Source organism: Megalopta genalis, chromosome 5 (assembly GCF_051020955.1).
Source record: "Megalopta genalis isolate 19385.01 chromosome 5, iyMegGena1_principal, whole genome shotgun sequence".
NCBI classification, from domain to species: Eukaryota; Metazoa; Arthropoda; class Insecta; order Hymenoptera; family Halictidae; genus Megalopta; species Megalopta genalis.
The window spans coordinates 24888996-24905855 of NC_135017.1; the positions used below are offsets into that span (position 1 = coordinate 24888996).

The 16860-nt window shown below is 35.3% G+C and overlaps 4 protein-coding genes across 5 annotated transcripts; 2 read left to right on the forward strand and 2 right to left on the reverse strand.

Moving 5' to 3' along the window:
* Nucleotides 1-1858: 1858 nt before the first annotated feature.
* Nucleotides 1859-3965, reverse strand: LOC117223944 (DNA-directed RNA polymerase I subunit RPA49). Of its 2 annotated transcripts, none has more exons than XM_033476548.2 (5): nucleotides 3755-3965; nucleotides 3123-3524; nucleotides 2839-3040; nucleotides 2545-2760; nucleotides 1859-2468 (listed from the first exon to the last, which is right to left on the reverse strand). In XM_033476548.2, exons 1-5 carry the CDS (start codon nucleotides 3840-3842, stop codon nucleotides 2219-2221), a joined length of 1158 nt encoding a protein of 385 aa, XP_033332439.2. In that variant the 5' UTR covers nucleotides 3843-3965; the 3' UTR covers nucleotides 1859-2218. The 2 variants fall into 2 exon arrangements, with proteins under 2 accessions (XP_033332439.2, XP_033332440.2); XM_033476549.2 differs by having other exon boundaries at nucleotides 3729-3885.
* Nucleotides 3966-4218: 253 nt separating this feature from the next.
* Sgt1 (suppressor of G2 allele of skp1) lies at nucleotides 4219-5597 on the forward strand. The gene is made up of 5 exons (XM_033476551.2): nucleotides 4219-4388; nucleotides 4478-4588; nucleotides 4697-4895; nucleotides 4971-5170; nucleotides 5251-5597. Exons 1-5 carry the CDS (start codon nucleotides 4347-4349, stop codon nucleotides 5356-5358), a joined length of 660 nt encoding a protein of 219 aa, XP_033332442.2. The 5' UTR covers nucleotides 4219-4346; the 3' UTR covers nucleotides 5359-5597.
* Nucleotides 5220-7089, reverse strand: LOC117223957 (uncharacterized). Its single transcript, XM_033476566.2, has 3 exons — nucleotides 6844-7089; nucleotides 6579-6753; nucleotides 5220-6491 (listed from the first exon to the last, which is right to left on the reverse strand). Exons 2-3 carry the CDS (start codon nucleotides 6741-6743, stop codon nucleotides 5733-5735), a joined length of 924 nt encoding a protein of 307 aa, XP_033332457.1. The 5' UTR covers nucleotides 6744-6753; nucleotides 6844-7089; the 3' UTR covers nucleotides 5220-5732.
* Nucleotides 7090-7176: 87 nt separating this feature from the next.
* Nucleotides 7177-11243, forward strand: LOC117223942 (S1 RNA-binding domain-containing protein 1). Its single transcript, XM_076521745.1, has 2 exons — nucleotides 7177-9275; nucleotides 9361-11243. Exons 1-2 carry the CDS (start codon nucleotides 7329-7331, stop codon nucleotides 10126-10128), a joined length of 2715 nt encoding a protein of 904 aa, XP_076377860.1. The 5' UTR covers nucleotides 7177-7328; the 3' UTR covers nucleotides 10129-11243.
* The last annotated feature ends 5617 nt before the right edge of the window (nucleotides 11244-16860 follow it).

The window sequence follows — 16860 nt, forward strand, 5'->3', positions numbered from 1 at the left end:
ATGTAATCAAATTGTCCTGGAAACGGAAGTCGGCAGAATCCAAGGCATCAATTTTTCAGGAGCCATTCGCTGTCCGCTTCGGATTTGATTCTGAGATCGTAGAGACTTCCTCGTCGAATATGGACACGAAGACGCGTGCGTAAAACAAATGAGTCAACAGTGTTTTTTTAATAATTAATTAATTAATTAATTAATCCGCTGACCAGTCTATGTAAAATCTCCCTTCAGGAATCTCCGGAGGAAAAGTCGTCTCTTCGGATACTCGTATTTGTCTCGAAGAATATCTTTGCGGAAGATCAAGATTGTTTGCATCAGGACTCGAAATCTCATCCCGTTAAACACGGAAAAGGAACAGAGACAAACTTTCTAAGGTTTCCGCGGTGTATCGATTGGAGAAAGATTGTTCGATGCGTCGCGGCTACCGATAGAATGAGGAAGGAAGAGGCGAGGCGAGATGCTCCGTCGTTTCTCGGCTACCAATGTCGGAGGTGAGAAAGAGAAAGAGTTGTATCTGACTAATGGACGGCACCGAGTCGACAGAACGGTACGTGGAACAGTTAGACGACGACCCACATTGCGGGGAGTCGCTCAGGGCCGGCCAACGTGCCAGTTTCCTCGACCTTACCCTCCGTTAACCACGATAGACACTCTACGATTAGTCTAAAATTGTTTGATCATCGGTCCCAAACCGCCCCCGTCTTTCTTTCCATTGTGACCGAGCTGTTCGAGCCTCCCAAGCATTATGCGAATATAATTATTGTCTCTGTTTTGCTTTCTCTTCGTGATCCCATTACTATTCTTGCAGCGTCCCCGCTTCCTCGCACTCGCGTGAGCTCGATCTAATCTTTTGCCTCTTTTTCGTTTTTCTCCTGTAAATCGATCCCTCACGCTTTGCTAGGAAATTTGCGTGCGACTGCTAGTCCGTTCACAGCTTGCCTTGGTAAATATAGCAGCGTAAAAAGATCAACTACTTTATAGATTTTCCTTAGTGAACAAAAGTACGCAAAGTTGGCCTTACAATGCTAAAAACTATGCGTCTTTTACTCATCTTTTCTACGTTTCGTTGCTCAGAAGTACGCATATTCGGTCTGCCTGTGTTCAAAAAAGCCCAACGTGTGTACTTTTGAGTACTAAGAAGTCCAAATGAGCATCATGGCCTCGTTTTTGTCCATGATAGCATAGAACTCGTGTGCCCGAAACTCTGCAAACGAGGAACCAAACATGTCAGATCCTTGTAAATTATAAGTTACTGTATTGGCATACCGAAAACCCGTCGTATCTTCTCTGGCAATTCTCCAGCTTTAATTTAAGCTCACAATAGATCGAAAGTTCTCACGAAAAATGATCTTTTCAATAATATTCAGTTCACGTAATAGTGTGCGTTTATTAAACATGGATTTCTACGATACATTTCAAATTTGCCGCGCTTGGTTTAGGGGTCCGTATAGCGCCATTACACGTAGCGACAAAACGCTCAAACTACTAGCCAAATGATCCCGACAGAGAAGCGAACACAGCGTTAGTGACGATCGCTTGAACCTTGTCTAAGGCGCTGTGTGCACTTCTCTGTCGGGATCATTTGGCTAATAGTTTGAGCGTTTTGCCACTACATGTAATGGCGTCGTATGGACCCCTAATCAAGCGCGGCAGATTTGAAATGTATGGTAAAAAGACACGTTTAGTAAATGCACGCTATTTCATGAACTGGATATTATTGAAAAAAATTATTTTTCGTAAGAACTTTCGATCTATTGTGAACTTAAAATTATAGTTCGAGGATCGCACTTCATGTTCGAACAAAAGAGGATAAGAGAGTGTTTACGACGGATTTTCGACATACCAGATATGTAAGAAACAATTTCAAGCATTTAGATTTGTATTTCGAATAGTTCTAATTACCCCGTACATAGATTAAAATTATAATGTTTAATAAAATAGATGCAATATTTAACATTCATGTGATCAAGTACTGAATCGAGTCATACACACGAGATCCTGTTGTTGGTAATTCCAATTATGTTTATTCACACACGCATACTTTCTACTGTATTATTGCAACTTATTTGATAATTTTAATAAAATTATATAATATTTGATAATTCTAATAAAGCACACTAAGTATGGCTCAATTTTCTCACGATATTAAAAAGTGTCTTAATATTTAAATATATTTTATTTGTACAAATATATCTTGAAGAAGATTTCACTTCTCATAAAATTATTTCCTTTTGCTTCTTTTTAGAACAGCTGCCGGTGGTGGCAATGGAACTTTTAAAGTAATAATCTTCTTGTCTTCCTTTGTTGACGTAGCACCAATAATTCTGGCAAGATCTAATAATTTTTTCATACCAATTTTATGACTAAATGTTGTTGCAAGCAATTCTATATCTAATATAAAATTGCAAATTATTAAAGCTAAAATCATACAGTGTATCACTCCTTTATCTTTAATACTGGCTGGTCTTAATCTGTAAATCATTTCGTTATTTAAATTAATTATGTATGTAGAATTTTTTCTAATATGTTTACTTTTCATGTATGTACCTTCCAGTTGTGCTTTGTACACTATATGTGTCTAGTATATGCGAATTCACCTCTTGCGAAGCTTCACAAACTTCAATACCTCGTTTTTTACCATCTTTCATGGGCATATTTAACCATGATGCAACTGCTTGTATATAAAGCAGTAAAGCTGTCTTTTTGGTCTTGTCTGGGTCTGTGTGCAAGAACTTTATTGTCCTATGGAAGAATTTTGATCCCCTAAATGTAACATAAAATTATAGTTTATGTGAAATATATATATATATATTATATCTCAATTTACAATAGTAAACATACCCTACTAAACTAGAATCATCATTTAGAGTTTCTATAGCTTTATCATAAAGAGTTTCTAACTTCTCCTGTGGTATGATATCATATATATCATAAACATCTTTTACAGTTTTTGCTTCCCTATTACATTTTGGCAAAGTAGTATTTGTTATGTACTCGTTGTTTGCTAGTTGCACTGACAAATCAGTTCTGTCAATCTCAACATCTAAAACAAAAGAGATAGGTTCAAGATTAAAGTATCGTCTGTCAACTTAATATATAAATATAATATTAAAATATGTTCTTACCGATCACTGTCTGCTCTAATTGCTCTTTAACAAAGTCAACATTTACTTTCAGTTTCTCAAATTGTTCTGTTTTTCGCTTCATCTTTTTCGAACCAAATTGTTTATTCAACATAGCAACCTTTTCATTCGTTGTTGCTGAACCATTTTCCGTCACTGGTTTTTCCAATACTGGAGTCACCTGCCATCGTTCAACATGGACCATTCGAACTTTGCCTGTCTTTTTGTTATGAAGAACAAGCATGGTGCGCATTAAATCTTGACTCGTGTCGGGCTTATAACCTCTGTAAACAATCTGTCCATTTGAAAGAGCCAAGGTCCTTTTATTTTTCTTGGAGTCGTAGAATAGACCGCACTCCATTTTCTTAGCCTCTTCATCTTTGAGTTCTCCATTTTGAAAATTAACTGAAAAAAATCATTAATAAGCTTCTGCCGAATAAAAATTTAGACAACGTGTGACATTAACAAATTTATGAAGTTGTCCCTTTAATTTCAGAATAAGTGTACAGAAACAATTGAGAAATACAAGAAAAGTACAAATGATTATTGAATATCAATTACATGTCACAAAAAGGGAACTGAACGTTACTTGTCTTAAATATAAAGTACTTTTTGTAAGATTATGTGCGTGATACCAATAATGGGTTGAACCTTGTCCGGATTTACAATTACTTCTTCAATATCCGCTTTGATCTTTATCTTGTCTGAAAATTCTTCACACATATTTTCTCTTTTCTCACAACAGAATCACATTTAAAAAACCATTCCAAATTTCCAAACATTCAATTCAAAGGTCTTCGAAGGTCTTCTTTGATTCCAGTATTGCCGGAAGTTGGCGAATTCTCAATTGTTACAACGGAAGTGAAATATTTTGATCGAATTTCTAAACAGCTTTCAATGATATGAATCACGTACATATATACAATATTTTGAAACATAGACGTAGTTAGTATTTTTTATCAAGATATGTTCTAGATATTTTAATGATGTTTCTTAATTTTCACTATATTATAAATATAAAAAGAAAAAAGTTCTCATTTCTCTAAAGATACATAAGATAATTTGAAGCTCATCTTATCTCAGGGGCTTGGCACAGGGTCTCTTGTTACTTTGTTACGATCCTGATGTATGTGACATGAACTTTCGAGAACTGCAGCATCGCGAATCATTTTTGTGTCAAATTTTTGAATGATTTGAGCGTTTGTTAATCACAAAGAAAACGGTGCAATGGCTAGTGAAGAAAGTTCTACGCAAAACGACAATACGGCAGTAAGTTTTACAACTGAGAAATATCGTGGAGGATAACAATCGTTAAACAGTGTTCTACTATCGAATAAAAATATTTTTTATTTTTACAGGAGATAGTTCGCAAAATAAGATATGAGTGGTATCAAACAGAAACGCATGTCATAGTCATGATTCTTGCAAAGAATACACGAAACGTTAATGTCGATATGAATGAAAATAGTGTATGTATGTTATTTCATAATACAAACATACGTTTCTTGTTTGTTTAATATTTATCGTTTAGGTCACTGATTATCCAAATAATTTTCTAATTTTTTATTCGTTTGTAGTTGCGCGTATCAGCTTTACTGCCACAAAGTGATTACAATTTAGAGTTAAATTTAGCTCATCCTGTAGTACCCGAACATTGTACGTTCAAAGTAAGTCCATCGAAAATAGAAATCAAATTGAAGAAAGAATCTGGGATAACATGGACTACCTTAAAGGGAGATCCAGTAGCAGAGGCTAAGGTGCAGTCTATACCTCAAGGTAAGCTAGCTTGCATTTATATGGCCTGTTTCAATTTTGAGTTCAGACATTAAAAAGAATGTGTTATGTTTTTAGAAATTTTACAAGCTAGTGCTCAACCATCAAAGTATCCCACTTCATGTGCAAAAACTCGAGATTGGAATAAATTAGAGAAAGAGATTGAAAAACAAGAGGCAGAGGAGAATGTAGAAGGAGAAGCAGCTGTAAATGCTTTGTTCCAACGGATATACAGTCAAGGCTCTGATGAAGTTAGGCGAGCAATGAATAAATCTTTTGTAAGTATTTGTCCGAGACTAATTTACAAAAATATAACTGCGCTTAATATACAATATTAATATTATATTCTTTATTACAGCAAGAATCTGGTGGTACAGTATTGAGTACTAATTGGTCGAATGTAGGAAAAGGAAAAGTTGAAAGGAAACTTCCAGATGGAATGGAATGGAAACCTTGGAACACATAATACAGTCGATATAATGGATATTTAAATTGCTTACTATTTGACCAAATTCATTCTTTTTATTTTTAATAAAATTATTTCCTAAATATTTAAAATACTCGATAAAACTCATAATAATGTCTACTCCTCTCAGATGTTGTGTTGTATATCATAAAGTTAATTAATTATTTAAGTGACTATTCATAGATAATAATTATCTTATATTTGTTTAGTTTATTAAATACATTGGCATATTTTCCTGACTCAGTGTAACTTTTGTTTTATGTACAAAGCACAAAAAATTACAAATAATAAATGCAACTAAATCACCATAATATGTTTCATGTAGTCAACATTTTTGTAATATTTCAAAGAAGAAACTATGATGAATGAAGTAGTTAGAATAGACTTTTTACTGTTATATATAGTACAATAAAACTTGAGCCAACTATTGCACCATATTTTTTCAATTTATCCGTTGTTGATTCATTACTGTCTGGTACTACAATTGATTTACTATTATCATTCATCTTACTATTAATTGTTATGATATTATTATTAATTATATCAAGTTTTGTGTTTATATTATCTTCTACAGAGTGCAGACCCAGGTCTATAGCATTTCGAATATTGTGAATTCTTTGATTATTGTAGATCATTGAACCAATTAATGATATAATTGCTAATGTAGCAGACGCAATGATAGACAAATATTTATACTTTTGAGCATATATTGTTTGGCTATCATGATATTCTTTGATAGCTGTTGCTAGTTGTGTAAAATGATCCTTTTCTTCTTTGTCTAATAAATTAAGTTCTGATGCAATCGTTGCTTGATCTTGAAGATGTTTATTTTCTGTTATAGTTAATTGAACATATTTTGGATCATCCCTTTTGGTCTGTATAAGGTCTGAGTATATATCTTTTAATTTATTATTTATTATTGTTGCATGCCGATTAAGATTCCTTCTTTCTTCTTGACACTTAAATAATTTATCTTGAGCTACAATTACTTGATGTTTGGCTGTTTCCACTATATCCAAGCCTATTAATTGTTGATACCATTGCCACCACTTTACAACTTTTTTTGGTAATGGACTTGGTTCTAGTTTCGCTGCACTTAAATTTTGCATGAATGTAATGTCATTATTCACTTGCTGAAATCAATAATAAAAGTTTTATCATTACATCTTTCAAATAAAATTCTACAAAATTTTAACATTAAATAAACATTTGTAATATACCTTTGCAATAACGTCATATTTTGTAGCAACAGTATTTTGTATGTTACTCAACTTTGCGTGTATTTTTTCCGTGGCATTATTAATTGTCTTTCGATTATTAAATAAAAGATATTTATTTACTTCACTAGATATACTTTTCAGTAGTGATTGAAATTTCCCTGCCATTGTATGTGTTCTTGAAACATATAACAATTAACATAATTAAAATGATTGTATCCAAAACTTCTTTAAAATAGTCCAATACAGTGTGGATATCATTATGTACCTTGCAAGTATTAATGCTAATTTATATACAGTAGTACATATACATATTACATTAGTAGATAATACCAAAGATTTTCTTTGTGACTTGACAATATCTTCTTATCTCTCTTGTCACAGACTAAGAATCCTCTGATTCTCTGTGTTATTAAGAGAGATAGTTACTAATCAATTATAGTTAAATAGAAATTACAGATGAAATACATATTAATACAATTTCTACGATATGATTGAAAATAATATGAAGGCACATTCTCAATCATTACTTATTTCGGTGACGTAAGTTCTTCAGGTTTGGTTAGAAATTTTGAAACGCACAAGTACACTGTGATTGTTGCCATCTTTAACGTCAGAGTTCATCACATTTTACACTGTGAAATTCACAGTTACCTTTCTCTTGGTTTCTTGGCAAAAAAAGCCTCAATACAGATGATTTAAAAAAAAATATCTTGATACAGTTTAATACTAATGTTTCTTTAAGCATACACAATGAAAAGATCTCTACGTGTAAAATCTGAAAGAAAACCAATAATTGATATAAGTGACTCTGAAGATGAAGTGGAACATACCTCTATCTCTAGTGATGATGAATATATTCCTAAAAAAAAAATTAAAATTACAAATTTAGAGAAAAAAGTAACAGAATCTAGAAGTATTTCCACTACTAAAAGGTGGAAGGCTGATACTCTTGCACAGACCAAAAAAAGTGGGAGAATAAAGACAGAGACAAAAAGTAAACAATCAAAAACCAAAACTATTACTGATTCTAATGTTGAAATCTTGTTAGATTCGGAGGAAGAGGAAAAGCAAAGTTACGATGATAAAAATAAAAAAGATAAAGGTGTTCATAAAGGGAACGTTAAAACTGAAAGTACTGATAAAGAAAACATAGAAACACCAAGTATTGATAAGACAAGTATTAAAGATTCTCTAAAAACTGAAATACTGTCAAAATTTAATTCTGTAGAGTGTAAAGAATGGACAGATGTAGATTATGTAAGCGAGGTAAATAATATTGATAAGCACATAGCAAAAAATGTGGTAAATCTTCTAAAGGAAGATAATACGATACCTTTTATTGCAAGGTATAGAAGAAACATGACTGGCGGTATGGAAGCAGATAAATTAAGAGCATTGAAAGAGAGTTTTGATCAAGCTACAGTAATTAAACATCGAGCTCATAGTATTCTGAAGCTTATTGATAAATCAGGAAATTGGACACCCAATGTGCATGCGGCTGTTACATCTACTAAATGTTTGGATGACTTAGAATACATATACTCCCTCTTTAAGACTACATCAACAAGATCCTTAGCAGAAAGAGCTAAAAAAGTTGGATTGGAACCTATAAGTAATGCAGTGTTATATGGTCAACCATTACCTGATTTTTCTACACTTGTCGATGCTAATAAGGAAGGTTTGAGAACACAGGCCCAGATTTCAGAAGGCATTATTCATATAATAGGAGATATAATCAACAAGGATAAGTGCATATTTGATAAAGTCAAAGAACTTCAAACTAAAAGCATTATAAAAATACAAACTAATGCATGTAAAGTCAACAAGTCTGATACCAAAGAGAAAGATGCAGATAGAAAGTATGAGATGTATTATGATTTTAATGCTACTACAAGAACAATTAAACCTCATCAAATATTAGCTATTTATAGGGCAGAAGCACAAAAGATTCTCACAGTAAAAATTATATTGCCTGACTTTTTTCAAAATGCATTCAAGTCATACTGTTGTAAACAGTTCAAAGATGCTATGCAAGCATCCAGCTGCCATAGTAGTATAATGCATGACAGTATTACTTATGCTTTCACAAAATTTATAAAGCCTTTAGTTGTCCGCCGAGTTAGGAATGAGTTAAAGAAACAAGCAGAAACTGCATCCATTGAAGTATTTGCAGTTAATGTCAAACAGTTGCTTCTCACTTCGCCTGTTCGAGGAAAAGTTATACTTGGCGTAGATCCTGGATTTGTTCATGGCTGTAAGCTTGCAGTAATTTCTGAACAAGGGAAACTGCTTGATACGGGTGTAATTTATCCACATAAGAAAGGGGCAAATCACATGGCAGAATCTGTTAGTGTTCTGATGAAATTGATAAACAACTACAGATGTACAATTTTAGCATTGGGCAATGCTACAGCTTGTAGAGAAACGGAACTATTTTTGAACGGATTAATTAAGTCTGAGGCATTAAATATTTCATATGCAATTGTTGATGAAGCAGGAGCATCGATATACAGTTGTAGCGCAGAAGCAAAATCTGAGTTTCCAGATCTCGATACTAATATAATTTCTGCTGTTTCTATAGCAAGGCGGTTACAAGATCCACTTGCCGAATTGGTAAAGGTAGAACCTAAGCATTTGGGTGTGGGAATGTATCAACATGACTTACCAGAGAAACAATTATCAACAACATTAAACGAAGTGAGTATGAATTTCTATCGGTCTGCGCTAATAAAGCAATTATTTTATGAAATAAAAATAATGAAAATGGTACAAATTATTACAGGTAGTTTCAGAGGCTGTGAGTTTTGTAGGAGTGGATGTGAACACGGCGTCCCAATGCCTTTTAAAAAGGGTTGCTGGTTTAAATGTATCTAGGGCAAATAGTATCATACAATGGCGAAGCGAATTTGGTCCATTCAAAAACAGACAACAGATATTGGAGGTGAAGGGTATCGGTAACAAAACTTTTGAACAGTGTGCCGGATTTATCAGAATTCTGCCAGAGACATCAGAGACTGACGTATCAGTGAAAAGAATAAGCGTTAAAAAATACGATCCCAATTTGTTAGATCAAACTTGGATTCACCCAGAGTCATATAACATAGCCGAGCGATTTTTGAAGTATTGTAATTGTAACATAGAGTACCTTGGTAATGTTGCATTCATCGATAGAATAATGTCTTTCGCTAAAGAGGGTTGTGCTGCTTTGGCACAGAAGTTCGACACAAATGAGACGACGATGGAAATAATCGTTAAAGGATTATCCATGAAAAAAGACGAAGATATAAGACTGAAGAACACTAGTCCTTTGTTCAAGAATAGTATGCTTAGCATAAACGATATAAGCAGAGGAACATCGTTGACTGGTGCAGTAAGAAACGTCACTCATTTTGGGGTGTTTGTGGATGTAGGTGTTGGCAGAGATGGTCTTATACCATTGAAATATACGAAAAATTGCACGCTTTTGATAGGTCAACGTGTGGAAGTTAAAGTTCTTAGCGCGGACGTTAACCGCAATAGAATTAGTTTGGAGCTAATTCGTGTACTATAATATGTTCCTACATATATTTACAGATCTGATATGTATTGATCTGATATGTATTGATCTGATATGTATTGATCTGATATGTATTGATCTGATATGTATTGATCTGATATGTATTGATCTGATATGTATTGATCTGATATGTACGATTACATATACTTTACAAAATACATTTATTTTTCTATGTATATTACAGGTGCTACATTGTCTTTTGCAGTTTGAAGCTCGATATAAGATAATTTTATAGGATTAATATGTTACCGTGGATGGATGATGCCGCGCGCGCGCGTGTGTACATCTGTAATTTACTGCTTCCCCTAGTAGAGTAAAGATCTTCCGTGAACACTATGAATAAACATAAGTGCAGGACGTACTACACATCGGACACAGCATTTACATATTTCACGCGCCACTCGGTGCAGAGTCGACGACTAACAATTAATTGTTCCTCGTCATTGGCGCGCGCTGACCTGGAATTAATCATATCGCCGAATTATAAACGTTCGTTTCATGCTCGGTTTTTATCGCAGCCGTTAAATCATTTGGACATTCGTTTCAGTTCGTTGCATGCGATAATTAATACTAATTATATTGTTTCGAAAAATTCACTGGAAAAGGGAGCAAACCGTATCGCCGAGTACTTTAGCATTTCGAGCACGTACGAAAAAAGAACGGACGAGAGCATGGGTTTGCCTTGAGTAGAATCATTAAAATTTGCGACGCGCTGCGGAGTTCCCGCCTACCCTGAATGGATGTCGCCAATTATACTCGTATGATTACCAGTCCGATTTCAAGTGCATGTACACATATTGCAAGCCCCAATTTCCACTTAATATTCTCGCTTATGCATTCCGGCTGTGAACCGTGCCATTTAGAAGACGGCTCGCCGGTCGGAATAGATGGTGGAAATGGTATCATTGCGAGCGCGCGACGCCGGTTATTAAGATTTTATCATCTCCATGTAATACCGTTCAACGCAAGCTTCGTTCGATCAAGCATTTACATTTTTTTTTCTTTTATTTCATTTTTGTAAAATTTGTCTTGTCGATTGCTGTATTGATTATGTACATATACATAATATATATTTCCGTTTGATTAAAATATACGTACACACACACACACTGAGTGCATTTCAATACTTACCACGGAAAAGTTCTACAAACGTGTGTGCAGCGCGAAGCTTTTAAAAATTGTATTCTTTAGTAGATTTTATTTTATTTTAATCTATTTCAATTTATTTTAATTTATTTTAATTTATTTTATTTATTTTATTTTAATTTTATTTCTTACCAATTTTATTCGAGTAAAGTTTCAAATTAATTCGAAAATATATACAATACAAAATTGTAGTATGTTTCCCTGCATCGGCCTAAATTTTTAAATAATTCAACTTAAAGGAAATCAAATTTACAAATTCAAGGATTTTCCTATCATGAATGCAGAAATGCTTTTTGCGTGGATTCCTCCAGATTCAAATATTCTTTCATAACATTGTAAACATTTAAACATGTTTAAACGATGTTTAAAGAGACTGCTAAACTTCAGCTACATATACTACTACATAGAGCTACACATATGCTAGTAAGTATTTGCTTAAAGCGTCAATGGTATTTTAGAAAGTGAATTTGTCAAAGAAAAATGAACTTCGCGCTCTGGGAGAGAAGTATTTATCGAACACGGTGGATCGAGCAGTAAATTTCGCATACGTTCGCTGCAGAATAAATAGGACAGTTGTTCGAGAAGATGTGGAATCTATTCGGCAAGCTGGAAACTTCTGAAGACGAATTCTGTTCACGTTCCACAGAGTGTTTCTCCCCGGGGATGGAATTCGAGGTTGTTCAAAGGTCAGGCGTTACTCTGTATCGGATACTCCAGCGAAGAATAACAGCCGAATCGATTGAAATTACGAAATATTAAGACGCTATTTATCAAACTTTCTTCTCTTAACACTTCCACGCACGCGCTAGAAACCTAAAAAGTTTTCGTAAAATTAAAATATTTCATTCGATTGAACAAAAATTATGAAGCAAACTTACATGGCATCGATTACTTCTTCAGCATTCGTACCTCTTGCAAATCTTAATAAAATTAAGCAATCATTTTTAATTTTTCATTAATCATCCATTCGGTCGCCAACCGACTGAATTTAAAACGGGGAGATCTCTCCGTTCGGTTGGCTAAGTGTTAACAAATTGTCAGAATGATTTGTCAACGTTTACTTTTAGCAAGCAATTCAACACGGTGCCATGGCGATTTACACGCGTGCGAGTTTTTAATCCCGACAATGCATAAATTTGCTTTTTCAAGCTTCTCAAACAGCATTCGTAAAGCTATTCAGTGATTCTTCAACTATTTTGTTTAAAAACAGGGATAAATGTATCCTATAGTTTTTGTCGTCCTTTCCCAACTGACTAAGTCCGAAGATGTACAGTTTTAAGACTGCTAAATTCTCACCACAACTACCAATTTACACGATATTTATTATAATGAAACTAGAGCCTTATTCTGGCATTATATTCTTTTCTGCTAGAACGAGATACCAGCTTTGTGCAGAGAGAGAGAGAGAGAGAGAGAGAGAGAGAGAGAGAGAGAGAGAGAGAGAGAGAAGAGGGTACCAGTTTTGTAAAATATCGATTTTTTACTGACAAATTCGGAAATGTGATTCCATGAAAATCGTGTTGGGATCTACATTACGTTAAACAATAGCAGACGATATTATACTGTATCTTCGCCAATTTTGCTCGCACTAACTTTAAACATTCAACAACTGCCGTCTTCAAGATATGCTTCGGGAATCTTCAACACTAGATTTACGGAACTCGTCAAAATGACGGGTCATTAATTTTTCAATTTACGATTATTCGTATCGTAAAGATGCATTTATGTGTTATTTATTCAATTTACATGTTACTTACGGCAAATGTTACCATAACACTTGTTAAAAATCAGAATAAACGTCTTATCGTTTCTTTTATAAGCTAACATAAAACAGCTATTTTTTTGCGCTTAAATCTAGTGTTAACGATCATTATTACAAAACTACGTATTCCTATGCAAAGCAGAATATGTCCGCGTTAATTGCAAGATATTTATTTGCCGCATTTATTTACTGCATAGACACACATTCGCCGCGTTTATTAACTGCATAGACATACATTCGCTGCGTTTATTAACTGCATAAATATACATTTGCCGTGTTTATTAACCGCACCGACATTTATTTTCGTTTCTAATCAGCGTAACAGGTTCTCCAAACGTTTCCACGGTACCGCGTTCGATCTACTTTGTGCCGCGAGTGCATCAAATCTGCAATCGCCTTTCTAAAAGTAGTTCGCGTTTTTTACGGATTCGATACTGTACTCCCTTTCTATCGGGCCAGGACCACCCGTGGTATTTCCAGCGGCTCGTCGGACAATGGTTCTCGCCCGCGGGATCGGCTGCAATCCGGCCGGCTATCCGCCTTGTCGAAGAGCCTGAAAACATTTATGCTGAATGCGGTAAAAGTTGCACGGCCGGCCTTGGATCCCTATACGGTGAGTCAGAGAGTCCGAGATGATCGGGTAGATAAGGTTGATGAATCGGCTTTACCCAGATGCGTGAAACAAAAGCGCCGGATACCCGGCCAGCACCTTTTCCAGCGGAGTCAAGGAGAGGCCAGGTGAACAGGCTACGAGCGAAGCCACGAAGAGCCGCGTGGAAATCTCCTGGGCGCGATATAATGGAGCTCGCGTATGTGCAGCCTCGGTATTAGGCCGCTTTGAAATTGTTGAAATTTTAGCCTCGAACAAAAATTAATCTATAGTTTACTTAGTACTAAGATACTAAGATATCGGTTTACATTTTCGTCGGTTCCGTCAGCGGGCAACGACGGTGATGTAAACTGTATATAGTAGATACCGCGATACATCATCACCGGTACCATTAGATATACATCGTACCCTGACTGTTGGGGGTCCCAGCGTCACGTATACAATGTGAAACGCGACAAATAAAACGTCTCCGATTGGTGGACAAGACGAACCCAAAAAGGGTATAAAAGAAGCGTTTTTTCTTGCCGGACTCTCAGTAGAGTTTGGTCGCTCGATCGTATTCGCCCATATACCTTCTCTCAATAAAGGAATAAAATAAAGTCCTTTTAAGCAAAGAATTATAGAATCATATTCATTTTCATTCCATAATCCCAATAGAAATATTTAACAAATTCAATCTTCCCCTAGCTGTCGGTGTCGCGGTCGCGGGGCGCGACTCTTTGGCAGGACGCCACCGCGTTATTACTTTCCCGAACCCTATCCTGCTTGTTGCGGTAATGCATCTATAATTTCTCGCCGCCTATATTTAGCACCGGTTTTAGCACGTGTTAGCGAGCCGCCCTTCTCCTTTACGAGAGGATCTGCCGATGCTTCGCTCGGAATTTAGTGGCTATTATAGTCGGCATCGTGACGACTACGTCGGATAGTCAATGGGGGTTGCGGGGTTCCCGGATCGCATCGACTTCGCACTTCGCTGCAGTCCAACTCCTGTTGCTGAAGAGGTTCTGGAAAAACATCTGAACATTAATAGTTTGAACTGCGACAACGATCAAGGCTCGTCGCGAAGAATATTTATGAAACGTGAATGAGTTTAATTTATTTTGATCCGGTCCGTGCTTAATTGGGTTAATTGCATAGCTTTTTGAAACACCGCTTCGTTGGAAACAACTTTCAACTTCGTTGGAAATTTATTGAAGTTTGCAAATGATTAAATTCTTAAATTATGTGACTGAATTATTTTTGATTATGCTATTCTTTGATGTAAGAGGGTTAGAATCACTGTATTATAGCGCAGTTTCTAAAGATATGCACGTACCTTTTTTTTGGTGCGTTGATCTGAAATACAATTTTATTTCTTTGCTAACAGTATTCTTCTTTATTAGAGCGAAAGTTGGCATACAATAAATGTAAATATTTTTGTTCTAGATAGAAAACTGTTAACAATAAAGAAGTTCATACTAACGTGTCTTCTAGAGAAATCATAGGACAAGGGGTTAATATTGGAATCTTGAACAGGATTAATATACGGGGTGAGTTTTTTCGAACGAATATAACCAGCTGAATTGGGGCAGCTGTGAAAAATGTTATCGTGCGAGAATGGTACAAGAAAGTTAATAATAATACCTACAGATAATTGTATAAAAGTTACACTTCGTTATCTCAAAATTTAGTTAAGCAAATATACAAAATGTTCGTCAATTTTACTTATAAAAACCGAATCATTCATTATCATTATTATCTATTTTATCATTAGTATACATTATTATCGTCGTTATTATTATTTTTATATAGAACAGGATATAAATAAAAATATATTTCTTCCAATAACAGAGTTCCAATAAATTCCAAATAATGCAATAATATTCTGAAAATATTATATATAATTACATATATTTATAATTAAAATGTACTCCAAAAGGGAAACGAAATTATTCGATTAAAAAAACAGAAAGAATCTCGCTGTGCCAAATAGACAGACAACAATAAGTGATATATATTATTATATACAGAATATCTGTATATTATATATACAGAATATTATTACATTCCAAATAATGTAATAATATTCTGAAAATATTATACATAATTACATATATTTATAATTAAAAAAATAAAATAACCATAACAAATGTGACACAAATGTACTCCAAAAGGGAAACGAAATTATTCGATTAAAAAACAAGAAAGAATCTCGCTGTGCCAAATAGACAGACAACAATAAGTGATATATATTATTATATACAGAATATCTGTATATTATATATATACAGAATATTATTACATTCCAAATAATGTAATAATATTCTGAAAATATTATACATAATTACATATATTTATAATTAAAAAGTAAAATAACCATAACAAATCTGACACAAATGTACTCCAAAAGGAAAACGAAATTATTCGATTAAAAAAACAGAAAGAATCTCGCTGTGCCAAATAGACGGACAACAATAAGTGATAGCACGTTCATCGTCTTTGTTTCCCGTGTACATGCAGCTGAATTCGCAGTACCACCGGCGGCCTGTGGCAATCTGTTTTCGTGGAGGGCGGATGGTAGGTCGCGTCGCGGCTTTTTAATTTGTCAATAGAAAAAGCCGGCGGAAGAAAAGTGCCGAGGATTTTTCTCGTTGTAGCGCGCGGTGCGCCGCGAACAATGGTAACAAAGCTGAAAATGTTCCGCGGACAGGTGAGCGCGCGCGGTAACGGGACGCGCGTGTACGCACGTATGTACATGCACGTGCATCCGAACGGGACACGTATGAAATCACGTGGTTGAGCTTTGAGGACGCAGCATGCTCGGCCCGGCTTTATTTCGTTATTGTATTCCCGTAGCCCGGGATCATATCCCGAAAAACAGAGGATTTCGTTCCGGGCTGCGCTGAAAGTTTTAGCAAGCAATCTGCCGGGCTGTATGCTTTCCTATCGGGAAACTCGAAAGCCGGTTCCATTCCCTCGGCCCGTCCGTTGTCTCTCGAATCTCGGATAAATTTTGCACGAGACGTGTGTAGTCCCCGGCTCAAGTAGGACCCGTTCGCCCGACTTCAACCGTGTTGCTCCTTTTCCTCGTTTGTTCCCGTCCTCACCGGTCCCCCGATTCGTCGCTTCTTCTTCCGCTATCTTCCTGGCCTCTACGTAGACACAGATTTCCGTTGGGTGTTAACAGATCGTTCAACTTCCTAATAACGAGACATTTTTTGTTCTCGGC